At 50.3% G+C, this 26,632-nt stretch overlaps 2 protein-coding genes across 2 annotated transcripts; both read right to left on the bottom strand.

Annotated features, from left to right (window-relative positions):
* Positions 1-30: 30 nt before the first annotated feature.
* LOC112870156 (glutathione S-transferase theta-1-like) lies at positions 31-2,812 on the bottom strand. The gene is made up of 5 exons (XM_025933240.2): positions 2,359-2,812; positions 2,186-2,273; positions 839-989; positions 381-557; positions 31-296 (listed from the first exon to the last, which is right to left on the bottom strand). The coding sequence occupies exons 1-5, from the start codon at positions 2,468-2,470 to the stop codon at positions 96-98; spliced, it is 729 nt and encodes a 242-aa protein (XP_025789025.1). The 5' UTR covers positions 2,471-2,812; the 3' UTR covers positions 31-95.
* A 10,328-nt stretch (positions 2,813-13,140) lies between these two features.
* Positions 13,141-20,531, bottom strand: LOC112870442 (glutathione S-transferase theta-2B-like). The gene is given in 5 exon segments (XM_086683343.1): positions 13,141-13,417; positions 13,721-13,894; positions 13,984-14,134; positions 15,272-15,375; positions 20,517-20,531. Coding segments are annotated over 5 exon segments (654 nt in total). The 3' UTR covers positions 13,141-13,207.
* Positions 20,532-26,632: the final 6,101 nt, after the last annotated feature.

Below are 26,632 nucleotides of genomic sequence, written 5' to 3'. Positions count from 1 at the left end.
TGGTAAGGCAGAGGAAGCTGGAGACAAGTAGACGTCACACAGCATGTTTATTGTGGGTGGGAGAGTGCAGGGGAATGGGCTGGGCCACATCCCTCTCAACTGAGCCGCTCCTGCAGCCGATGCACCAGCTCCTGTGCCAGCCGGGGGTCCTGCTGGGCGTCTCTGGGGTCCCGCGGCTGTAGCACAAGCTTGTGCGCATCTTGGACAAGCTCAGGGCCCAGGGCAGCCTCTACTCGGGCTCGCCAGGCTGCCAGCCGGGGCCAGTCTCGGAAGAGGTCGCAGCCAACAGCAGTGGGCTGGGGAGACAGGGTAGCCAGAGCAGGGGACTCAGACCAGTGCCCAGAGTGCCCCCAGAGGGCAAACAGGCAGGAGAAGCTTACCTGCATCAGCTCCGTGAATGCCATCAGATCTGCTAGGGAGACCTGCTCGGTAGCCAGGAAGGGTTTGGCCGCCAGGACCTCCTGATCCAGGTGCTGCAGGGCTGGTTTCAGCTTCCCCAACAGCCGGTCTAGGCGCACGGTGTCCACAGGCTTCCCCGAGAAGTGGGGCAGGAGGGACTGGGCCAGGGGGAATGGAGGCAGCTTATCCTGGGTTCCTCCAAACATCCTCAACCACCTCTCCACCCCTCCCTGGCCACCATCCATTAGTGATACCCCCTGGGGCACTGTATTCAGAAGGATTCTGAGGATTCATTTAGACTCGGGAAAGAATGCCATGATCAATTACAGATGTCTACCTGGGACAGTGGATAGAGGGCTGTATATGTGCCCGTGGGTCCTTTCCAGCACTGGGGGTTCTGACTGCTGCCCAAGCCTGCATAATAGGGCAGGAGGCTCACCTTACACAGGTAGACGTTGGTGGCAGGCAGCTGGATGGCCGTGTGCTGCCACGCCAGGTACTCGTCGACTCGGGCGCGGGCCTGCAGGTCAGGTGGATACCAGTATGGCGCCGTCTGGTACTTGCGGCTCAAGTATAAAAGGATGGCCACACTGCAAACAGGGGGTGTCAGAGAGTCCCCCACCCCTCAGGGCTAGGCAGCTTCATCTCTCACAGACAGGGTGATTTGACTGGATTTCTGTCCAACGCCACCTCCGGGGGAGGCCAACCCCACTCCCACATCCCCACCACGGGCCATCTTTTCTCCACCAAACTGCTCCATTCCTCACGCGCTCCCCGTGGACCCATATTTCCACCTCCCCTCCCCCGACTACTAACCCAGCCAGCCCTCTGCCTCCAGACCCACCTCTCTGGCATCTGGGTCCTACTGAGCAGGAAGGAGGCAGACCTGCCATGGACATCCTGCCCAAGGGATCTCCAAGTTCCCTCCCAGGCCAGTGCTCCCTAGCAGCCAGGGTCCGGGGGAGGGGATCGAGGAGAGCCCCTTTCTTTTTTTCAACGTTTTTTTATTTTTATTTTTGGGACAGAGAGAGACAGAGCATGAACGGGGGAGGGGCAGAGAGAGAGGGAGACACAGAATCGGAAACAGGCTCCAGGCTCCGAGCCATCAGCCCAGAGCCCGACACGGGGCTCGAACTCCCGGACCGCGAGATCGTGACCTGGCTGAAGTCGGACGCTCAACCCACTGCGCCACCCAGGCGCCCCGAGGAGAGCCCCTTTCTTGATCCTCCCTGGGCTCCTGGCACACAATTTCCAAATCAAATAATAAAAATGTAATGGTAACTAGAAAACATTTTATAGAAAAAGGTGGTGCCCAGTTTCCATTCTCAGGCAGGTCCTGGGAGGGGTTATATTACTACTCCATTTTACAGGGGAGAAACATGGGACACGAAGTTCTGTGGCCCCTCCGCGGCCGAGATCGAGGATATGGGGAACTGGGATTCAGAGCCCAATGCAAATCTGGGGCTGCCTAGCTCCTGGCTCCTGTGACTTGAAAGCCAGGTTCGGGACTCCCGGGGAGGGCTAACCTCAAGCTTGGATCTTCCCCAGCAGAGTCCAGGTTGTCCAGGCCTAACAGAGTGACCTTTGCCCAGCCCTCCATGCTGAAGCTACCAACCAGCTTTAGCCCCAAAGCAGCTCCTTGCCCCCAAGCTGGGTGAGCTAAAAGGAGGAAGAGGGGACCACAGCAGTCTGGAAAGATCTCCAAGTGTGGGACCATCAGCTTTCTGCCGTCCTCTCTCCACCTCCCCCAACCTCGAAGCCTCCACAGGCGCCAGGACCCCATTACCTCTCCGCCAACAGGAAGTCTCCATCCCTCAGGGCAGGCACCTTCCCCAGGGGGTTCACCTTCAAGAATTCAGGCTTCAGGTGCTCCCCTGGGGGATGCAGAGGATGGGTGGCTCAGCAAGATCTGGCTCCTGGATGCCACCCCCCATGTGGCCCAGCCTAGCCAAGACTCACCTCGTCCCAGCTCCACAGGCCGAAACTCAAAGGGAATGCCATTCTTCTTGGCGAAAATGTAAATGGCACGGCAGGGGGGAGAGTACAGGTCCAGAAACAGCTCCAGCGGCATGCCTGCCCCGCCCAGTGTCCTCCCCTGCTCAACACTCTAGCCTGCTTCCCGGGAGGTTTGCTTGGCCCCTCCAAAATGGGACCCAAAGTCGTCTGTTCCCCTCCCCCAAGCCTACTTCCTCTGAGCTACTAGCTCGGCGCCCTGGCAAGCCTCCCCACCTCCTGGGCTGTCGGTTGAGTGGAGGCAGGGTGGGCTGTTGAATATTTGTCGCTGGTTTTTCAAAGCAGGGTCCCCAGCCCGGCCCTCCTCCTGCTTCACTGGGTGTTACAAGCCCCTGGACACCCCCAGGTCCTGCCTCTTCCCTCTGGCTGGGCCACTCCCTGATCTTTGCTTCCTGGCAGCCGGGGAGGCTTTCACAACCTTTCTGTCGAAGTAGGAGTCTCCCTGGCAGAGGCGCACTATTGGTCTTTAAGGCCTTTTATGTTTTTCCTCCCACTGCACCTGTGCCTCACACACAGACTCACACAAACTCACACACAGAGTCCCACACACAGAGTCTCTCTCTCTCTCTTCTCTCTCTCTCTCTCTCTGTCACACACACACACACACACACACACACACACACACACACACGCTCATGCTCATACTCACATGCCCCCAGCCCAGGCCTCTCCTCTCTCCAGTCTGAGTAACTGTCCTGAAATCCTGACGTTGTAAAGGCATCTCTCTCTTGACTGTCCTCCTCCGGTGCCCCCCACCCCCTGGGGCTCAGACCAGCCCCCTGGAGTCTTCCCTTGCTTTACCCACACCTGTTCCCTCCGGCCTCACCAGCTCCCTCACCAGCCCTTCTACTTCCATCCCAGGGCCCGCTGTCCTGGTCCACACAGCACCCGAGGGGATTTCTCAAGTCCAAATCTGACCCCATGCTCCCAAGCGCCCTCAGCCCTGCAGTGCTCCCTCTCCCCACACTCCCCAACCTTGTCCATTTGCCTCTCAGCCTTCCTCTTGGACTGTCCCGTGCACTTCTCTTCTGTCAGAACCCAAGTCTTGAGACACTGAGGGTGAGGTTGTGGGGCAGGGCCTCCATGAACCCAGACAACAGCCATGGGTGGGTTGGGAGCTGAGGCCTGGCATCCACACTGGCCCTGGCCGGTGGGGTGACTCGGGGAGCAGGTAGCAAGCCAGAGTAGCCCCCTGGGAACTGAGCCATGGTCTCCCAGGAAGCTGCCCCCAGCCCCATTCTGGGACCTGAGGAGGTCAGAGCCACTGACCATGCAAGGGAACTCTAATGCCTTCCCCACTGTTTTCATAGGAACTGAAGTCTGCCAGGCAGGACTTTTAGGGACACATTGCACCCCTTACAAACACACATACTCACAGGACATGTGGCTCGGGCAGAGCTGACCCCACCCTTAGTTTTAAGGATAGTTCATGGCCCAGCCCAGCCAGTGAAGACCCTGTATCCCTTGACCACTCTGATTGGATCAGGCAGGGTCCTAGGGCTGTGGCAGGAGTTCCTGGGAAGGAAGGACTGGGAACAGGCCCAAGGCTGACCCCTGCTGAAGTGCATTGTCATTCCCAAGGAGAGGCCGGGAAAGCGACTGTCTGCAGAAGGAACACAGCTGGCTCAGATTCTTCCCCGGTGGAGGAGGACAAGGGCTGGGCAGCCTCCAGGAGCCAGGCTGTCCAGAGCCAGCCATCCTGGAGCCCAGGCAGAAGGGATTGAAGCCAGGCAGGCCCAGCAAAGCCAGCAGCCATCTAGCAAGTCTATAGATGGGAGGCTGGGCTCAGACTTGGCATGTCCAGAGCCATCAGGGAGCCCTGGGTCCAACACCCTGGGACCTGTAACCCAACCCTGCACAGAAAACCCCAACTGGGTTTACCATATCGGATAGGGGTCACAGTCCTACGGTGAAGGGGAGGAGCAAGAGAAGGGAGGAATAGACAGAGAGTAACCTGGAAGCAAGGTGGGGAGACAGAGATAGGGAGGAGGGCAGCAAGGGACTCTCATTCACTCATTCATTACTCATTTGCTCATTCATTCGCTCATCCAACAAAGAGACTCAGACAAACCAAAAGGCCAAGGATAGGTGACCAGAGAGGAGTCTTTCTTATATCTCCCAGCCTTCTAAGCGGACCTATGATGTAACTCTGGTGGGGCCCCCGGGAGGGATTGACCACCTGCCCCCTGGATCTTCAGGATGGGGCTGTGGCCCTGGCACAACCCTGTACCCAGGAAAGCCTCCATTAACTCCTGCTATGCCACCAGCCATGACCACTCTTCCCAGCACAACACAGCCAAGCCCCACATGGGTCATAGGGCTCACGGACAGGTCAGTGCTGAGGCTTTGAGTCTAGACTCCAAAACAGGAGACAGGGATAGCCATGCCACTGACCCCAAGGGCAGCCACAGGACCTGAGGAAAGCCAGGGAAGGATCCCACCATCTGTCAAACAGAGATTTTGGCCCCCCTGGCCCTCTAGGCAGGGTCAGTGGAGGGAGGCTGCCTGGCTGGTCTGAGCTCATGCCTGCACCAGCAGCTCCTTCAGCACCATAAAGTCAACCAGCGTCACCTGGGAACTTGAGACGAAAGCCCTGCCTCTCAGGAATTTGTCTGTCCCTGTTCCTACCCAGCTTCTCCCTGGGCACTTGCCTACAAACGAGCAGAACCAGCACGAGTCAGGTGAGTGGAGGGTGGCAGCCCCACCCTCCAGCACCTTGGCCTCGCCCACGCCTGTCACACTCCCTCATCACCCCTCTCACCTGGGTCCACACAGGCATGCCCAGGGGGTGTCCTGGACACAGTTGTCATGCCAGCTCGGGCACTCATTCATGCGGGCATGGGCCTACAAGTGAGATGGCATCAGGGGGCTGCTGTCTGGTATTTGCAGGCAGGGTGGGGGCAGTGGCCTTGAGGACCCTGGTACCTAGCCATTCCCACCTCCCTCAAAAACTTGCAGGCCTTTGGCAGAAGTCTCTGCCATTGATAGATACCCCCTTCATCCTGTCCTCCACCCAGCTCTCTCTACCCCACTCCACCATCCAGCGGTCAGGCCATGCCCCCACCCTCCCCCCTGCTGGTTATGTACCTGGGCAATTACAGTTCCTGGGAACTAACGCCCAGTCCTCAGCGTGGCTCAAGAGCCTGTGCTCATCTTGCCACGTTGACCTTGGTCTCCCAGCATATGCCCTTGGCCACACCCGGCTGCTGGAGAGTCAAACACACTCAACCTTCCTGCTTCCAGCATTAGCTCAGGCCCTTCCCTCTGCCGAGACCAATTTGGGATTTAAGGTCACTTCCAGGAGTCTCTTCTGTCTCTCCTCCTGGCAGGCAACCTGGGGATTCTGCTGCCCCTCCGTCCTACGATGGCGCCCAGCATGGCTAGTTCGGTTGTGGCCTCTCTCCCGGACATAGCTGTCACCTACACTGAACTCACAGTGACTGTTTAACTTCATTAACTTTATTGTTCGTTTACTTCTTATACTTTATTGCAGTGTCTGTTGAAAGAGAAACCATCCAATTGTTTGAACAACAAAGTAGCTGGTTTGGATCTAGAAGGCACAGGCTGCCTCCACCCCCAACCCCCTGGGGAAAGATGGAAAAGGCCCAGGAAAGCAAACAAGTATGAAGGATCTCTGAAAGGGAGGCCATCAGAACAGGATCTGAGGGGGAAGACAATCCCGGGGCCCCCAGGGCAGGACAGATGTAACATGGGAGCCTGGACTCAGGCTGGAAATGACACAGGCTGGACCAAGCAGGGGCACCAAGGCCCAGAGAAAGGGGCTCAGAGCCCTAGGTTAAGGACCCCATTTATTGGTTGGCACTGACATCTACTGTCACATCTAAGAACTGCAGCCACATGAGCCACGTGGCCTCCCGCTGTAGCAGGGGGAAAGGGGGTGCCTGGGAGACTGGATCCTGGCTCTCTCATAAGAAAACTATTCACTCACTGGAAAACAAATATTGTCAAATGGAACTGTAAGAAACTTGAAAGTGTTGTGTACTTTGACAAGGTCTGTTTCTGTGACATAAGTGCAATTTCCCAGAAGTTTTGTGTTCAGGCACATGGTTGGTGGTGAGAAGTCCTTGATTACAAAACAGGGTGTTGGCTTTCAGTGATTTTTTTTTTTAATTTTTTGTTTAATGTTTATTTTTGAGACAGAGAGAGACGGAGCATGAACGGGGGAGGGTCAGAGAGAGAGGGAGACACAGAATCTGAAGCAGGCTCCAGGCTCTGGGCTGTCAGCACAGAGCCTGACCCGGGGCTCGAACCCATAAACTGTGAGATCATGACCTGAGCCGAAGTCGGATGCTTAACCGACTGAGCCACCCAGGCACCCCTGCTTTCAGTGATTAAAGACGCTGTGTTCTTTCCTTCTTGAGACACCGCTAAGATGCTAGTGAAACCATTCACCAAGGGTTAACCAAGAGTTAACAAGGCAGGTAGTGCAGCTCAAATCTTTCCCCCAAATCTGCTTCTCTGCCACCTTGTTTCGGTAAGATAATATTCATGCTCGATGCCATGATAGCCAACTGTGAATTCTGTTGTTTGGCAGGAGATCAAGTTTTCATAAAGAAACCAGCCAGGGTGGGTGGCTCAGTGGGTTAAGTGTCCGACTTTGGCTCAGGTCATGATATTGTGGTTCATGAGTTCCAGCACCTCATCAGGCTCTGTGCTGACAGCTCAGAGCCTGGAGCCTGCTTCGGATTGTCTCCCTCTCTCTCTGCCCCTGCCCCACTTGCACTCTCTCAAAAATAAATAAACATTCGGGGCGCCTGGGTGGCGCAGTCGGTTAAGCATCCGACTTCAGCCAGGTCACGATCTCGCGGTCCGTGAGTTCGAGCCCCGCATCAGGCTCTGGGCTGATGGCTCGGAGCCTGGAGCCTGTTTCCAATTCTGTGTCTCCCTCTCTCTCTGCCCCTCCCCCGTTCATGCTCTGTCTCTCTCTGTCCCAAAAATAAATAAAAAACGTTGAAAAAAATTTTTTAAATAAATAAATAAATAAATAAATAAATAAACAAACAACAAAAAAAAAGCCAGCCAGAACCCAGAACCACTGACTCTTTGAGCACAACAAAATGAGATTGACCCTCCCATATTTACCGACTTTCTTTGGCTGAGGAGTCACGTGACTCCTCTCCCCTTTCCCCAGACCTTCTTCTGATGGCCTTTAAAAATCCCTGACTCAGGATCACTTGGGTGGCTCAGTCAGTTAAGCATCCCACTCTTGGTTTTGGCTCAGGTCATGATCTCACTTTTCCTGAGATCTCACCATTCCTGAGATGGAGCCCAAAGTTGGGTTCTGCTCTGCGCTGACAGCGTGGAGCCTGCTTGAGATACTCTCTCTCCCTCTCTCTCTGCCCCTCCCCCACTCACATTTCTCTCTCTCTCTCTCTCTCTCTCTCTCAATAAATAAATAAATACACCTTTTTAAAAAAATCCCTGGGGCATCTGGTTTCCTCAGTCGGTTAAGCATCTGACTCTTGAATTGGGCTCTGGTCATGATCTCATGGTTTGTGAGATTGAGCCCAGTATTGGGATCTGTGCTGACAGTGCAGAGCCTGCTTGAGATTCTCTCTCCCTCTCTCTCTCTCTGCAACCCTCTCAAAATAAATAAATAAACTGTGAAAAACTTTTTTTGTTTGAAAATGGCCTGTGATAGCAGAATCGAATCTATAACTACAGAGGACGAACTATTGGGTGCCAGAAGGAAGACGGGGTGAGGGCATTGGGAAAATAGCTGAAGGGGAGTGGAGGTACAGGCTTCCAGTTATGGAATGAATAAGTCAAGGGGATGAAAGGTACAGCACATACAGTCAATGATATTGTAAGAGCATCGTATAGTGAAGGATGGCAGCTACATTTGTGAGCACAGCATAAAGTACAGAGTTGTCAAATCACTATGCTGCACACCTGGAAATGGCGTAACTGTGTGTCCACTAAAAAGTATTTTTTAATAAATAAATGATTTTTAAAAATCATTCCATTTCCGGAAAAAAAAAAAAAAAAAGACGCACGATACCCTTACCCAGCAATGCCATTTGTGGGAGTGTCCCACAGTTGTATTCAGCAGTGACCCACGAGGGCAGTGGCAGTAATAGTCACAGATTACTGGTCCATTAGCAGGAACTGGGTGGCCCTGTTCCCGTCCACAGGTGCAGTGGCCACCGTGCACCGTAGTAAAGCGCACTTTACTCAGTGACTCCGTGAGCTCATACATGCATTGTGCTCAGAGCTGGGCGTGGCTCATCAGAAGCATATTATACAGGGGCACCGGGGTGGTTCAGTTGGTTAAGCGTCCGACTTTGGCTCAGGTCATGATCTCATGGTCCATGATGAGTTCAAGCCCCGCATCAGGCTCTCCGCTGTCAGCGCAGAGCCAGCTTCGGATTCTCTGTCCCTCTCTTTCTCTGCCCTTTCCACACTTGCATTTGATCTCTATCTCCCTCTCTCAAAAATAAGCATTAAAAAAAAACTTAAGAGAAAAGAAGCATACTATATAACTCAGCTGCCCCAGTTCTTAAAAAAAAAAAAAAAGTTCTCTAATGAAATGACCATGTATCAAAATACTTCTCAATAACTAGTGTCTCCCTGACACCAGTGCCTCCTGGTCCATCACACCAACCTTTTCACCAGTTACCACTTCACTGCTATTTTCTTATTCAAATACAACTACAAATCTCTCCAAAGATGCAGGATGCCACAAAATAATGGCAGCAGATGCCTTTGATCCACGGTCAGGTCTGCAGACTTGTTTAGAAACCTGTATGACAGTGATTTCACTGTTTGAAGCCCTTAGGGCAGGATTCATCGAATGGAATATACAATGAAACTGTCAAAGTTCAGTCACAGATGGTCTGAAACCTATTTGGTGTTAGACGCATTGAAGCAAGCCCAGGCAGAGCTCGCAGCTCATCAGGAAAAAAATTCTCCATGCTAACAACCTCATTGGTATCTCAATTTGGGGACTTAATGCTGATGCTCGACAATTGTGTGATTTTACGCAGCTGGAGTGTCTGGATTCCAGATGTGTATTTGACTGACCTCTCCCTGTGTCTTGTCTTATATCTGTAACTGGAAGCAAGGCCCAGATACCAAAACAACGTAGCCTGAGACCTTATGGTGCTGGACAACTTATTGCAGGTTATGATCATATGGGTCTTCACTTTTTCTAAACAGACTGAGCCTCCCAAGCACCTCAAAAAAGATTTTATTTCTAAGTAATCTCTACACTCAATGTGGAGCTCAGACGTACAACCCTGAGATCAAGAATTGGGGTGCCGTCCAGGCACCCCAATAATCTATACTTTGAACCCAAAGATACAGGGTGGTGAAAAGTACGTTTTAAGAATCAGTACAGATGTGAATTTTTTCTCATGCAACCTCACTGAAACCATATAATGGGGTACGTTTTTCTTTGAGCAAGTCTATACGATCGATCATTTTCTAGAAAGTATCTCTGTCTGTACTAATATAAAAATAAATGAATAGGGATGCCTGGATGGCTCCGTCTGTTAAGTGTCCGAATCTTAATTTTGGCTCAGGTCATGATCTCATAGTGGGTGGGTTTGAGACCTACATCGGGCTCTGTGCTGACTGTGCGGAGCCTGCTTGGGATTCTCTCTTCCTCTCTCTCTGTCCCTCCCCCCGCTCCCTCTCTTTTAAAAATGAATAAATAAACATTAAATATTTTATCTATCTATCTATCTATCTATCTATCATCTATCTATTTAAAATACCATACTGGCAAGGCTTGGGATCTCTCTACTATGGGCTAGATATTTGAATTCCCTTCTCCAAATTTATATGATGCAATCCTACCCCCCAAGGTGATGGTATGAGTCCCTTGTGAATGAGATTACTGACCTTATAAGAGAGATTCCAGGGAACTCTTTAGCCCCTTCTACCACATGAGGACATGGAAAGAAGACAGCCATTTATGAACCAGGAAGCAGGCTCTCATCAAATACTGTATCTACGGGCATCTTGATATTGTGCTTCCCAAACTCCAGAAGTGTTGAGAAATAAATGTTTGTCACTTAAGTCACACTGCCCAAGGTTCACAGGGAGGAGGCATGAAGTGGTGGTTATGTTCTGACATGACTGACTTCCCTCTGGGTAAGGAAGGCTGCCAGGCACAGATGGAAAAGATCCCCAAAGTTCTGGACTCCAAGAAGGTGGGGGTGAGGAGGGGGACTTTAGGAGGAGGAGGAGGGGGACCTTGGGAGGATCAGGGCCTTGGAGAAGTACTGCTGAGTCTGGCTTGGAGGAGATGCCATTCCACCTGGTGAAGATGTGATGGGGCAGCTGGCCTGGGACACCAGATGCAGGTAGCGTGCCAGGTTCATGGTGGGGCAGGACACTGTGACTAGCATGGAGGTCTGAGGGCAAGCATGACTGGGGCCAATGAGAGGCCACCTCATTCCCACTGGGGATTCACCAGGAGGGCAGCTGGAGGCTGACTCTTTCACCACCTGGCAGAACACACCAAAATCAGGGTGTAGGAAACCAACAAATCAAAACTGAAAAATAGCCACAAGCCCCAGGATTAGGAGACAGTTCCAGAGAATAAAGAAGAAGTGCCAAACCATCAGCTTTCTTGGGTACTGATCTGGGCCAGGAGACTCATGGCCGAATTTTGAACATCCTGGAGCAGGCAGCCAACAAAACAGTCCTGCAACCCCCACCAGAACTCTACTCATATATGCTATTTTGTATTTCCAGGATCTCCTGAGGAGTCTGGAAGAGGGACTGATGGTTGGACACATGGTGGATTTGAAGACAGAAGTCTCCCACCTGGCCCGGGGCTTTGTTTCAAGCCACCCTTCCATCACTGTCAGGGATCTCATCACAGTTAGTTGGGGGTGGTGACACCTGGGGTTGAGCCCATTGCTTCTTACCCAGTATTCTAGATGTTAGTATGGTCCTGGGTCAATGTCTTCATATCTTCTGTTTGGTTGAACTCCCTCCCGAAAAGCACACCTTGCTTTTGTTAGGTAGCTCAGGAGAGGTGCACAGCTGGCATTTTCTATCTTCCCACAAGAGTGCTATTTTGGTTGGGTATAAAATCTTATGTGGAGAAACCCATTTTCCTCAGAATCGTTTTTCTCTTCTAGCACTCCTATTCAAATAAATGAAGACATTTTGATGCCCAGGCAGAAATGGCCACAGGGATGCAATTGACCACCAACTTCTCCAAGAACAGAGGTTTTTAGATCATGCCCTACACCACGGGGTATTAGACACAGGATTAAGCCCTGCCCTTAAAACACTGATACCATGAACTGAGTAGGAGGCTAGAGGAGGTCAAAGGTTCCGGACACCGTCAACATCCTCACACCAACAGGTCTTTGCTCTGGGGGCAGTGATTCTCCCATAACTGCAGTTGAACTCAGTTTGCAGTTTTCCAACACAACACTCTTAGGACCATTGTTTTCGTTCACCCTGAGAGATACCAGAACCCTCTTCCATCAGTCCCTTTTCCAAGGTCTGATCTCAGTCCTATGGGGCCATCTTTGGGGTTCTGGAGGCAGCAACACTCTCCTCACAGACCTAAGTTCTACTTCTCCTTCAGCACCTGGATTTTAATACTTCCAATTTCCTCCCTTGGTCCCCCAGCCCTAGGGTTATTGGCTGTCTCTGGGATAATCTGGGTTTTCTTTGCCAGTGGAGTTCTATCATGCCTGGTGACCAATTCTTTCTATTACATTCTCTCTGCTAAAATTACTGATGTGGGCTTGGTCATACAAATAAACCCAGTTGATATACACGGTAGCTTATGCAACAATCTATAACCCCATAGTTTGCTGTTATGCTCAAACTGCTGGAAGACAGGAGTGCTAGTTGTCTTTTAAGTTTCCCAGACTTCAAAAATCATTACCATATCCCATGAAACACCATCTATATCCCTTAGTAGTTTTCAATTCGCATTGATTTCTTAATATTTTGTTGTCCTGGTACCAATGCTATATTGACTTGTTATCTGTGAGGTTACTTTGGTTAACTGTGATGAGGGTTATTGGAACATACTTTTATTCCATACATATAATACAACAGTGTAATAAAACCAATAAGTCTAGGACCTGGGTGGCTCAGTTGGTTAAGCATCCAACTCTTGGTCTCAGCTCAGATCTTGATCTCAAGGTCATGAGTTCAAGTCCCAAGTTGGGCTCCACACTGGGCATAGAGCCTACTTAAAAAATAAAAAATAAAAAATAAAAAATAGTTCTTGGTTCTTTATTCAAGTTGGAATCTTCATTATTTAAAAAAAAATTTTTTTTTAATCTTTATTTTTGAGAGAGAGACAGAGTGTGAGTAGGGGAGGAAGAGAGAGAGAGAGAGAGACACAGAATCCGAAGCAGGCTCCAGGCTCTGAGCTGTCAGCAAAGAGCCCGACACAGGGCCCAAACCTCCGAACCATGAGATCATGACCTGAGCCGAAGTCGGACGCTCAATCGACTGAGCCACCCAGGTGCCCCCAGGAGTCTTCATTATTTTTAAAAGACCAATGACATTTGCTGATTTTTAGTTGATTTGTTTTTCTTCATGTTATTGAATTTTCAGAGCTTTTCACATATGGTAGATTTTAGTCTTCTATTGATTATTGTATCTGCTGCCCTGAGAAGAAGCACTACCAAGGACATAAGGTATCCTGCCTGTGCAGAGCTCCTCCTGGGGTCAGAAACAAGACACTGAGGCAAGATGGAAAAGATGAAAAAGGACAAGTAAGAAACTAAGAATGAATCTTTATTGCTAATCTCCTGGCCTCCAACCATCAGTCCCTATTCCAGATTCCTCAGGGGATCCTAGAAATATAAAATAGCATATAGGGGGAGAGTTCTGGTGGAGGCTGCGGGACTGTTTTGTTAGCCGTCTGCTCTAGGATGTTCAAGATGGGGCCATGGGTCTCCTGGCACAGATCAGTACCCAGGAAAGCCTCTACTCAGTCACGCCATGCTGCCAGTTTCAGCTGTCCCTCAAATAGGTCACAGCCAAGAGCCACAGGCTGTGGGGACAAGGATGGGAAAGTTAAAGTGATACTGAGGCCTCAATGTCAGGCCCCTTCCCCAAACCCCACGTAAGGCCCAGGGCAGTGGGCCAACATTAGGGCCCAAGAGCACCAGCATGAAATACACACAGGAGGGGAGCAGGAGGTCAGGGCTCCATCACTAGTTCAAAGAGAAACTTGCTCTGTGATTCTGGGCAAATTCCTAGCTTTCTGTAGGCCTCAGTGTTTCTGTCTGTGTAATGGGCATGGTGATAGGAGGAATGCTGCCCACAGATAATCCTCCTCTGGCCAAGATGGTACCTGCACCAGCTCCTCCAGCACCATGAGGTCAGCCAGCGTCACCTGCTGGCTGTTGAGGAAGGCCCAGCTCCCCAGGAACTTGTTCTCCAGCCACTGCAGTGCCCTGTCCGTGGAGGCCCTGTTGCGCTCCACCTTCTCCTCAGTCACATGGACCCCAATGAGTGGTGCCAACACCTAATGGGGGCAAAGGGTGGGCTCAGGCTGTGGTCCCTGCCTCCTCCCGGGTCCCTGACAGTCAACAATCCCCAGATGGCTCTCCTCACCTGGGTCCACAAGGGCACGCCAAAGGTATCACGGATGCAGTCAGCATGCCAGCCCAGGTACTTGTGGGCATGAAAACGGGCCCAAAGTTCAGATGGGTACCAGTGGTCTGCTGTCTGGTACTTAAAGCTTAAGTAAATCAAGATGGCGGTGCTGGAGATAAGGGCAAGAGCAGCAACTGTGATGACCCCGGTTCGTGGCCTTTACCTCAGCTGCTCCCATCCCTCAGTGGGGTTCTGGGGCTTCTCTGTACTTGCTGGCCTGGCCTACCTGCAGCTCCCTGGGCATTGCCTCCTCTCTCTCCCCTGACTCTACCCTCCAGATTTCCCTCGTTCCTTTGCTATCTCAAGCAAGGAATCTTGGCCAAACCTGCTGCTTTGAGCATCAAGAGCCTTCTCTCTGTGATATCACAGCAGCGGCTCTCTGAGCTAGAGACCTGTCATCCCATTTGTGCATGAGGAAACAAAGGTTCAGAATAGTGACTTGTGCAAGGCCTCACAGCCCAGAAAAGACTCTCTGGGCCTCTGGAATCTTGTATCAAGTCTAAGTGCATGGGTCAGAGGCCAAGAGGGGAAACATGTCCTTAGATCTGCCATGGGTCCCTTCTGACAGGGTCCTGTGGCCATCACTCTTGCAGCCACCTGACTTCTTGTCCTCTATCTGCCTGGTGGCTGGCCCTCACCATGGGTCGTGCCCTCAAGTCCTGGCAGACCCTGGAGGGTAGCCTGAGGAGTCAGAAGAGGCCCTTTTGGCTTCCATTTGTCGAACCTGCTCTCTGTGCAACACTGGATAAAAGTTCCCATGTTCTCTTTTAAATTTTTTTAATGTTTATTCATTTTTGAGAGAGGGAGAGAGAGAGAGTGAGCATGAGCAGGGGAGGGGCAGAAAGAGAGGGAGACAGGATCTGGAGCGGGCTGCGTGCTGACAACACCAGAGCCAGACGCGTGGCTTGAACTCACGAACCGTGAGATCATGACCTGAGCCAAAGTCAGACGCTTAACCAACTGAGCCACCTGGGTGCCCCCACATGTTCTCTTCTAGTAACCCTCAGTCTGGGGGAGGAGAGACTCTGCGGTCCAGAAGGGAGAAGGAAGGCAAAAGAGGTACAGAGGCATGTTGTATCAGCCCCCCCCCCCAGTCATCCTGATCACCTCCCTCCCCAGCTGTCAGCTCTCACCACACCCCTCACCTTCACCCCCACCTGCCCCCTGTGGTCTGAGAGGGCACACAGTGGGAGAGCCAGAGGCCAGGTGGGCTGGGGGCTTAGGAGGAAGGAGGGAAGATGAGCACCTTTCAGTCAAGACGAAGTCACCATCCTTGAGGGTGGATACCTTCTGCAGGATGTTAAACTGGGAGAACTCCCCGCTCACGAGGTGCCCAGTAGAGGAAAAGCCCTTCGGAGCAAGAACCACACCAGCTGTGCCCTCCCTCTCCCGTCCCCAGCCAGAACCCCAGGGGCCAGGCTGGGCTAAGAAACAGCTGGGTCTGTGGGGAGGGCTGTGTGGGGCCATGGCAGGGCCGTGACTGGGCCTTGGGACCAGGAATGAGGATGGCCTCCTTGCCCTGCCACCTCCCAGGGTGGCTGAGGGGTTTCAGCGGGTGCAGTCAGGTGCTCCAGATGGATGAATTTGGCCAGAACTAGGGTGGGGAGGGGGAAGGGAGGCAAAGAGGGAGGCTCAGCAACTCTTACCTCTAAATTCTCACATTGTGGCCATGTCCCCAGGGTCTTTAGGGTTTTATGACTTTAAACATAGGCTTTCAAGGCAGGAACTCTGAAAATCCAGTTCAGTAGTTTCTTCCCGTCACACAATGTGGAAATAACATTATCCTCCTTTTCAGAGGGGAAAGCCAAGGTTCAGAGGGCCTGTGACCTGTCCAAGGCCACACAGCAGAGGGCAGTCTCTGGTGGGAGACACAGATGAGAACAAAGGCAAAAGAAATGTAGATAAAATGAAATTTACTTCCAACTTGCAGCCCTTTGATAAATACCAGAGACGGAGACAGTGTGACTTTCCTCAAAGAATTCACAACTGCCTTAATGTTAATGTTTTGCCAGAGGCAAAAAGCAACATTAGCTTGATAATAGCCAGACCTCCAGGATCCTGTAATTCTTCTGTAACACACAGAAATCCCTTTAAAGACTTCCTTTGTCTCTACCTGCCTCTCCCCCACCCAATTCCTAAATACCTAATCAGTTGCACCTCATGATCCCAGGGCAACTCTTTCTCCCTCCAGTCTTGTCTCCTGTCTCCATGCTATAATAAAAGGATCTTTTTGCACCCAAAACGTCTCAAGAATTCTTTCTTGACTGTTCCCTCACTGGCCTAAAATTATTTTTGGCGCCTAACGTGGGGCTATTCCTCTTGTCTGGACTCTGAGCCTTGGTGCAAACTTGGTGAGTTATTCCCTCTTCTTTTATTTCAGAGGCTTTTCAAGAATGTGGTCTTATTGGAACACTTTCATGTCGATTTCTCAGGCTACAATTTTCTAGCCCGTGGCTATGTTACAGAGAGGAACAAAAACCTGCCTTTTGGCTGGAAGTTAGTACTTTGATGAGAATGGTAATAAGACGCAGAAACTTGGTGCTCTCTCTGTATTCTTATTCTTACACAGAGTTGCCTTTCTTGGGCACGGGACAGCCACCTAAGTCACTGGGACAGCTGCCAATTGTAAGACTCCCATGTGAGGTTTCCTCTTCATTGGTCCAATTGTGATCCCCTCCACATCTCTGGTCTAGCTCTTCTACCTGAGAGACCTCCACTCAGAGCCAGCTAAAACCAAAACCTGATTGAATTAAAACCCAACTGGGACCGTTTCCTAGGGAAATTGGCTATAAAGACTACATGTGTTGAAATGTCCCTTAGACCACGATGGATTTCCATCTTTACTATTGTTCATCAATGTCCTCTACTGACTACTTAAATTGTAACGTTAGGTATTTCCCCTCGTGCAAATTCTTAGCATTTCCATGGGTTAAAACAGCAGGGTCTCTTGCTCCATCTACGGGCACCTATTGTGTCTGGGAAAAACAATAAGGAAGCAAAGGGATGTCGACATCCCTTCAGGAAAAAAGTCAGTACTCAACATGGCTCTTTGAGGGATGCCTCTTGTCACTTTGAACACTAGAAACCCTTGATATGATCCTGAGTGGGATGCCACCCAGGAGTCAGGGGGGTATGGTAATGGACTTTTCCACTTTTATAGGACCATGGGATCTTCCTCTTCAGTCCCTAAGGACTCCCTGTTGGGGCATCTCTTAACCCATTGGAACCAATTTGGATTGCAAGATTTAAAGAAGACTCATCTTCTGTAATAATGCATGGGCTCATTACTCCCTAAGAGACGAGGAAAAATGGTCCATTAATGCAACAATAAACTTAAATACTATACGCCAACTAGATATCTTCTGCAGGAAACAAGGCAAATGGACCAAAGTGCCCTATGTCCGGGCCTTCATGACCTTAAATCAAGATCGTGACATAAGGGCTTCTTACAGAATGTGTTTAGCCACCAAGCAGGTTAATAAACCCCCTCTGGACATATTGGATGATGATTGTCTAAATAGGTCCCCTCCTTCTAACAAACCTGGGCTACCCGAGGAATCATCATCCAGTTCAAAGGGGACATTGACTCTGTTACTATCCCTCCTATAAGCCCCAAGACTCTTCTGCTCCCAACCCAGCTGGGCATGCCAGGAGTGGAACCCCCATCTTCCAGGAGCTCCTCCAAAATCTGGACTATATCCCCCTCGGGAGGTTGCTAATGAAGAAGTGGGCACAATTAGAGTCCCTGTCCCATTCTCCATGGCAGACCTGGCTCAGATAAAACAATTAGGATGATATTCTGAAAACCATTGTCAATTTATTGAGGGTTTTCAACAGTTATCTATTATGTTTGATTTGACCTGTCAAGATATCCATGTTATATTAACTCGTTCTTGTACCCATGAGGAAAAGAACCCTATCTGGGCAGGGACTCAAGAATTTGCTGATGAACTAGCAGCCAGAGATAGAGATTGTTACACGGTAGGGGGCGCTGCTGTCCCAAATACTGAACCACATTGGAATTATGCAGGCAGGCAAAGGGAAAGAGGAAACCGTAAGATCGCCTTGTTTAATAGAAGGAATGAAAAAAGATTCTAAACCTGGAAGCTTTGTTAAAATTCAGAAAGTTCCTCAAGGAGCTGATGAAAATCTGATATGCCCCGATTCGAGAGACCCCCCCCCAAAAACAAACCACCAGAGTCCAGAGTCAAAGCCAAGCGGCAAGGGTCATTTATTGCAGGTTCAAACCCGGGCCTCCGCTCACTCGTTGCCGGTGCCGCTAAGAGGCCCCCAGCGAGGATCTTACAGCTTCTTTTATAGACAGGCACAAACAAGTTAGAGATTTTTTTTGTGGTTACAGAGCTGTTATTGGTTGACATTTAAATTTGAACACTCAGCAGAACTTGATTGGTTCCCGCCTTTAGGTCAGACCACAACCGAGCACGCCCTGGCTGGGAACGGCGGGAACAGCGGGGGGGGGGGGGGGGGGGGGGGGGGGCGGGTCTTTTCTTTGCAGTTGTGAGTACACCTGGTAATTTTTCTCTGGCTCTCATTCCCCGCTCTCTTTGGTGCCTTAAGAGCCAATCTTGGATCTTATGTGTCTGACTCAAATGTTTCGGTAATGACGGGTTGGTATTGGGTCCTAAGGACCATCAGTTGGATCGTGTTAACTTGGTCTTTGATAAAGGCAACTAATTTATTAATAATATAAGGCCCGAAGGTAAGGGGCGCCTAGGTGGCTCAGTCGGTTAGGCGGCCGACTTCAGCTCAGGTCATGATCTCGCGGTCCGTGAGGGCTGTGAGTTCAAGCCCCGCGTCGGGCTCTGTGCTGACAGCTCAGAGCCTGGAGCCTGTTTCAGATTCTGTGTCTCCCTCTCTCTGACCCTCCCCTGTTCATGCTCTGTCTCTCTCTGTCTCAAAAATAAATAAATGTTAAAAAAAATTTAAAAAAAAAAAAAAAAAATAATAATATAAGGCCCGAAGGTGAGGAGAAGGAGGAGTATAAGGGGCCCAGCTAGAGCAGAAAGCAGGGTGGCTAGCCATGGGGACTGATTGAACCAAGACTCAAACCAGCCTTGTTATTGTTCTCGTTCACGCCTCCGTTTGGCCAGGCCTTCTCTAACTTTAGCCATGGACTCTCGGCCTACTCCGGTGTGGTCAGCATAAAAACAACATTCTTCTCTTAAGGCTGCACATAAACCTCCCTGTTGGAGGAAGACTAGATCTAGCCCCCTTCGGTTCTGTAGGACTACTTCAGAAAGGGAGGTCAGAGATTTTTCGAGGTGCGAGATTGAGTCCTCAAGTCTGGCTATATCCTCATCAATGGCTGCCCTTAGGCTATTGAACCCCCGGTGCTGGATGACTAGTGATGAGATCCCTGTTCCTGCCCCTATGGTACCGAGGCCAAATAAGGTGGCCAAGGTTATGGCCGTAAAGGGTTCCTGTTTTGTTCTTATTGACTCTCTTGCTTCCGTCCCTTCTGTCCACAGATAATATACATTTTCTCGGTGGTACATAACCTTTGGAAATACTAATACCATGATACAATATTCGGGTGACGAATTAAAAACATCTCTGCTAACACATGGGGTGAGCCCTGTCTTAGAACAAATCCACCAACTGTCAGGAGCTGGAATTATCTATTTAGATTCATCTATAGAGTAATTAGTCGGGGCACAGAGCTGGATATGGCTAGAGGGGACCTTTCCTATACAAGTCCCATTGCCAGTGACCGCTTGCAGTGTGAGGCCGGGGCCCTTTCGATTCCACTTGCAAGCTGCTGGCGACTCTTCTCCTGACTGTGAAAAAGGGGCAGCTAGACCTATGGCTTCTTGAAGGGGGGTTTTATATCATAACATAGCCAGCAGGCCCTTGTTGCCTCAGGGTCCGATCAGTTTAAGGCCTCATACGCTGCTGTTAGCAATTTCCATAGGGAGTCTATGCCTTCTGGGTTCTGATTTTCTTGGACAGCTTGTGATTTTACTCCTGGGGTAAGGACGGGGGTCCTGCTGGAGGGAGTAGTGGGGATCTGCCTGGGGATAGGCTCGTCTCTCTTTTTTTTTTTCCTAATACCTGATTTGGCCCCACCGGTTGTACAAGAGGGGAGACTTTTAATTTTATTTGAATGGCAGTCCCAAAGAGGGGACGTTGATATAAGTAGAGTCCCCAAGTGAGTCCTAAGACCCATCGCCTGTCTTTTTTCCCTTCCTCTGTAAATCTTTTTTTTTTTAATTTTTTTTTAATGTTTATTTATTTTTGAGACAGAAACAGACAGAGCATGAACAGGGGAGGGTCAGAGAGAGAAGGAGGCACAGAATCTGAAACAGGCTCCAGGCTCTGAGCTGTCAGCACAGAGCCCGACGCGGGGCTCGAACTCACAGACCGCGAGATCATGACCTAAGCTGAAGTCGGCCGCTTAACCGACTGAGCCACCCAGGCGCCCCCCTTCCTCTGTAAATCTTACACGAATAAGGTTACAGTTTTCATCATACCTGGTGCGGGTACATGGTCGGACATGGGACATTTCAATAAATTGGTGTTTTACTTCCCACTTCCATTCCCCATCATTGGAGGTGACGCAACTCCAGGCTGCGCGATAGAGGGTTTCAAACCCTCCACATGTGCGCCTCATCGCCCCCGTCCTAAATCCCGGACATGCATAAAATCCATTTCTACTTGTTGATACCCTCCTTTGCAGTTGCCTCCATTTACCTCCTTCCATTTCTTCTAATGGACTAACTTTTTCTAAATTAAAATATAAATCTGGCCACCAGGTATTTAATGGGGTAGTTCCTAGGGTTTTGTTGTAGATTTCATGAGTCTCTAAATTAGTAATTTCCCATGTCAAATTATAGGGGGTGTGGGGGTTTGGATTTACAGACAGAAGACTTTGCAGAACAATCAAGAGGAGGGCAAGTACCATAGTTACGGCTCAGTCCGTTGGCGGCGTAGGGTCAGTTTTAAAGGATTGTCCTTAGTCCGATCAACAGTCCAGGTTGTCTTTGAAGGTCCGATGAGGTCTGAGAACGGGTCCACTGGTTTGGCGTGGGCGAAATGGATCCAGGTGGCGATTCCGTCTACTTTGATGGCAGTAGGCGTTGTCAGGATGACCTGGAAGGGTCCTTTCCACCTGGGCTCCAGAGTTCCCTGCCGATGACGTTTGATGAGGACCCAATCCCCTGGCTGGAATTGATGTGGAATAGGCAGGGGGTCCAGTCTCATAGAGTTCCTTTAATTTGGGCCATACATCTTCATGGACCCTCTGCAAGGCTTGTAGGGAGAACAAGAATTCAAGACTATTATCGTTCTCAGCTTTGACAAGGTTATCTTTTAGGTTAGGGATGATGGGGGGTGGTCTACCATGTATTATTTCATAGGGTGTGAGTCCCAGTTTGTATGGGGAATTACACATCCTGAACAGAGCATAGGGGAGAAGGACCACCCAATTAGCGCCAGACTCCATGGTCAATTAGGTTAGGGTCTCCTTTAATGTTCTGTTCATTCTCTCTACCTGTCCTGAGCTTTGGGGTCGGTATGCACAATGTAACTTCCAATCAGCCCCAAGTATGGAAGCCAGTCCCTGACTTACCTTAGAGACGAATGCAGGTCCATTGTCTGACCCTATCATTACTTGGAAACCATACCTGGGCAGGATTTCTTCCAGGATCTTTTTGGCTACAATCTGCGCCGTTTCATTCTTGGTTGGAAAGGCTTCAGTCCATCCTGAAAAGGTATCTACAAAAACTGGCAAATACTTATATCCATATTTTCCTGGTTTTACCTCAGTGAAATCTACTTCCCAATAGGTCCCCGGTCTGCTCCCTCTTTGTCTTACCCCTGTTGTCTGAGGATTGCTACTCGCATTGTTGAGTTGGCACACTGTACATTTAGTGACTACTGGATCGACCTCATCAGAGACATTTCTGATTTTTAGTCCAGTCTGTCTCAGTAAGTCCAACATTCGCTGGGAACCTAAGTGGGTGCTGCGATGGATCCGCTCTAGAACTTGCCATCCTAGTTTATCTGGGAGTGTAATGCTGCTTTTGGAGTCTCTCCACCAGCCATCTTTGATTCGGGTCATAGGAAGTTTACTCATCCATTGAATGTCGCTTTCTGAATACTCAGGGCTGGGGGGCAATTCCCGGGGTCTGGGGTCTGGCAGTTGTAGGGTTTTTTGTTTTTTTTTTTTTTTTTTTGCAGTCTGATCGGCCAAATTGTTGCCCCGGGAAACTGGGTCGGTTGTCTTCTGGTGTCCTGGGCAATGCACAATCGCTAGCTTTTTGGGTTCCCATAAGGCTGCTAGCAGGGCTAGAATCTCTTCTTTATTTTTGATGTCTTTCCCTTCAGCTGTGAGGAGCCCCCGTTCTCTGTATATCGCCCCATGCACATGAGCGGTGGCGAAGGCATATCGGCTATCAGCATACACGGTTAGCTTGCGGTCTCTTCCTAATTTTAGGGCCTGGGTTAAGGCTATTAGTTCAGCCTTCTGGGCCGAGGTTCCGGGGGGTAGGGCTTCTGCCCAAACCACCTCATTTCTCAGTCACCGTGGCCCCCCCCCCCCCGGTTGGAAATGAATTTGGGCCACCATTTTGGTAAGCAAATTCCTCCCCAACAGGGGGCAGGGGCTGTCGGGAATGACCAGGAAGGAGTGGGTTACCTTCCCAGTTCCTAAGTCCACAGTCCTCTGAGTTGTCCAGGGGTACTTCTTTATTCCGGTGGCCCCTTGTACCCAGGATGATTTTTCAGATACTTTTCCATGGGGCTTGACCAGAACTGAGTGCTGTGCCCCGGTATCAACTAGGAACTGGACCGGGGTCCCCTCCACTTGCAATGTTACCCTAGGTTCGGGGAGGGGATCTGAACCTCGTCCTCCCTATTCCGTATTTTGGGTAAACAGTATGGGGGCTATTTTAGGCTGCCATTGTCCTTGGCTGGGGCGGGGTTGTTTCTTCTTGGGGCATTCTCGTATCCAATGGCCTTTTTCTTTACAATAGGCGCATTGATCTTTATCTAAGTGCCGCCTGGGAGGGCGTGTTGTTTGAGTGCCTTCTGGGGGTGGCTGTTCTTTCTGGACTATAGAGGCCAGGACTTTAGTCATTTTCTCTGTGGCCTTGATCTGTCTCTCTTCTGGGGCGTCCCTGTTGTTGTAGACCCGTTGTGCTATACGGAGCAGATCCTGGATCTGTTTACCTTCTAAATCCTCTAGCCTTTGGAGTTTTTTCTTAATGTCAGGAGCTGCTAGATTTACAAAGGACATAACGACAGCAGCCTGGTTCTCAGGGACTTCTGGATCCATGGGGGTAAACTGCCTAAAGGCTTCCATTAACCTCTCTAAGTAAGCAGCTGGACTCTCTGCCTTTCCCTGTATGACCGAATATACCTTAGCCAAATTGGTGGGCTTGCGAGCTGCAGCCGGGACACCCGCCATCAGAGTCTGGCGATAAATGAGTAGCCTTCCCCTACCTTCTGCCGTGTTGTAGTCCCATTCGTCCTGTGGAGGCCTGGTTAGGGGGAAAGCCGCATTAATGAGGTCAGGGTTAGATGTCGGCTGACCGTCGTCTCCGGGAACCAGCTTTCTTGATTCTAATTGGATCCTCTCTCGCTTCTCTAGTGAACAGGATGCGGAGGAGCTGCTGACAGTCGTCCCAGGTGGGCTGGTGGGTGAACGTGACACTGTCTAAAAGAACTATTAGGTCTTTAGGGTTATCAGAGAATCGAGCGTTCTGTATTTTCCAGTTGTAAAGGTCACTGGTGGAAAAGGGCCAATACTGGAGTCGGGGGTTGCCTGTTTCATCGGGGGGTCCTATTTCCCACCGGGGTAGGGCCACAGTGGAGTCGGGGAGGCGAGGGTTTGGCTCACGCTGGGTGTGCCCACGGGTTCCGCCGGCTGGCCCCTCGCGGTTGGTTTCGTTTTCAATGGGGCCCGGCACGGCTGCTGCCTCCCGTCCTCCTGGTTCCCCTAGGGGGGCAACTAGCGGGGCGACTGGTGGGGCGGCTGCTGCGGGCAGGGCCTGGGGCACGAGGGGAGGGGGATGATAGGGTGGAGGGTCTAGGGATAGTAGGTCCTGACTATCGGGAAATATGGGATACAAGGGCGCGGATGGCGTCTTTGGTTTTGGGGGATCTGCAGTCCGCATGGCAAGGACCTTACACGTTCCTGAGGACAGGAAGGGGGCCAACCAAGGGGGTGGATTTTCCACCAAATCTTGCCATACTAGAATGTAAGGGAATCTGATCCGGGTGTCCCTCGCGACCCGGTAGAAAAATCTTTGACTTCACCTTAGCAATTATAGGGAGGCAGAAAGTTCCTTCCGTTGGCCATCCAACGCCCAAGGTTGGCCATTCGGAGCAGCAGAGGGTTATTAATTTTCCCCGCCGGATGTCTAAACTCAAATCCTGTCCTCTGGTTCTAACATCCCTGAAGTTGGCAACGAGGAGAGAAAGAGGAGTGCTTTGAGATTGGCCCATCTGTATCCTGGCGGTGGAGGAAAGGATTAAAAGGAGAAACAGTAAAGTTATGAGGATTTCTGGCTGGGCCAGGCCAGGTCACCTGTGAAAGAGAAGGAGTTTAACACTTAAAGGTTATAGAATAGAGAACACAACACTTAGATTGCTAGCGCATTTCGGGTGTCTGCCACCCGAACAGAAAAATTCCGATGGGCCCAAAAAGGTGCCCCAGACGGGTGCCAGTGGACGTCTCCTACTGGACCCAACTGAATGCCCTATAGCGCGTCCGCCAGGGCTGTGTCAGTCACAGATACAGATCCCGCGCGGGGGAGCCAGAAACGAACAGACCAACAGAAACAGACAGAGCCGGCTCACTTACCGATCGGTCTCAGGGACGACCCGTTGACTTGGGGTCTGGTGGGTTTGGGGGGATCCCGGATGAGCCCCCAAATGATATGCCCCGATTCGAGAGACCCCCCGAAAACAAACCACCAGAGTCCAGAGTCAAAGCCAAGTGGCAAGGGTCGTTTATTGCAGGTTCAAACCCGGTCCTCCACGCACTCGTTGCCGGTGAAGCTAAGAGGCCCCCAGCAAGGATCTTACAGCTTCTTTTATAGACAGGCACAAACAAGTTAGGGATTTTTTTTTTTGTGGTTACAGAGCTGTTATTGGTTGATATTTAAATTTGAACACTCAGCAGAACTTGATTGGTTCCCCCCTTTAGGTCAGACCACAACCGGGCACGCCCTGGCTGGCTCCGGGAAGGGGGGGGGGGGGGTCTTTTCTTTGCAGTTGTGAGTACACCTGGTAATTTTTCTCTTAGTCTCTCATATCCAGGTCTATTTCAGGGTCGTTTGGTAGCAGCCATCAGTAAAATATACAAATCTAGAACCAACATAGCTTGAGGGAAAAACTATATTAAACATGTATTTTATATATATCAGTCATCGCCTGACATCCACCGAAAATAGACTAAAATGGTTTAGACCCTTCACCCCCCCATCCAGCGCCTACCAGAGGTAGCTACTGGAGTTTCTATTCATTTATTTTTACTTTTTTTTTTTTTAATTTTAACTAGGCTCCGTTTCTTGTGTGGGGCTTTGAACTCACGACCCTAAGATTAAGAGTCACCAACTGAGCAAGTCACGCACCCCTGGAATTCTTTAAGTTTATTTATTTTGAGAGAGAAGGGGCGGCGGGGGGGGGGGGGGATAGAATCCCAAGCAGGCTCCAAACTGTCAGCGCAGAGCCCGATGTGGGGCTCAAAGTCACAAACTGTGAGATCATTACCTGAGCTGAAGTCTGACTCTTAACTAACTGAGCCACCTAGGCGCCGCGTCACCCCACTGAATTTTTCAAAATAGAGATAAGGTCATGTGTTTTTTAATGTTTATTTCTTTATTTTGAGAGAGAGGAAGAGAGGGAAATAGAGAATCTGAAGGAAGCACCCCTCTCAGCATGAGCCCAACACAGGGCTTGATCTCATGACTATGAGATCACGATCTGAGCTGAAATCCGAGCCACTCAGGCACCTGTTAGAGATAAGGTTTTAAGACAGGAAAAGGACCAGAAAACTAAACTGCAGGGTAAAATACAGGCCTAAATAGTGGCTACCACTGCTGTGGATTCACCCCAGTGCCAGACTAACCAGGAGCCAAAGAAAAAGCCGGTATCAGAGAAAGGACCAGGTAAGACCTCATGCTATATATAGGTGTGGCCAGATGGGACATTGCAGCAAGGAATGTCCAAACAAACATTCTCCACTGGGGCCATGTCCTGTCTGTGAGAAAGAAGGACATGGGAAGAGAGACTGTTCTCATTTCCAGAGAGAGAGAGGCAGCAACTCACTTCCCATCAGAGAGCAGGAACCAGAGGATCTGGCCTGACAGGGCCCCAAGGCTGCTCAGATGACTGAGCCCTGGGTTGCCCAGGGTGTGGAAGGTAAGTTTATCAATTTCCTTATTGATACACGAGCCGCTTACTCTGTTCTTATTCAGCACTCGGCCTTGTCTTTCTAACCATAAAATTGTTGGCATAGAGAGGGAAACAAAAACATACTGTCAGACAATGCCTTTAACCTGTAAATACAAAAGTCAGTTGTTAGTCATGTTTTTTTCTTCCTTCTGTCTTGTCCCACTCCATTACTTGGATGAGACTTAAT

The sequence above is a fragment of the Puma concolor genome, chromosome D3 (genome assembly GCF_028749965.1).
Source record: "Puma concolor isolate L17-30 chromosome D3, mPumCon1.1.hap2, whole genome shotgun sequence".
Taxonomy (NCBI): domain Eukaryota; kingdom Metazoa; phylum Chordata; class Mammalia; order Carnivora; family Felidae; genus Puma; species Puma concolor.
The sequence above is the reverse complement of the archived record's forward strand: the minus strand, read 5'-3'. Positions and strand labels throughout refer to the sequence as shown.

Excerpts from the sequence above, each read along its gene's own strand:
- LOC112870156 (XM_025933240.2), bottom strand. The coding sequence starts at position 2,470 with ATGCCGCTGGAGCTGTTTCTGGACCTGTACTCTCCCCCCTGCCGTGCC. Across the intron at positions 990-2,185 it reads GACTTCCTGTTGGCGGAGAG|TGTGGCCATCCTTTTATACT; the intron begins GTAATGGGGTCC and ends CCCTGTTTGCAG. Across the intron at positions 558-838 it reads CCAACGTCTACCTGTGTAAG|TCCCTCCTGCCCCACTTCTC; the intron begins GTGAGCCTCCTG and ends CCCCTGGCCCAG.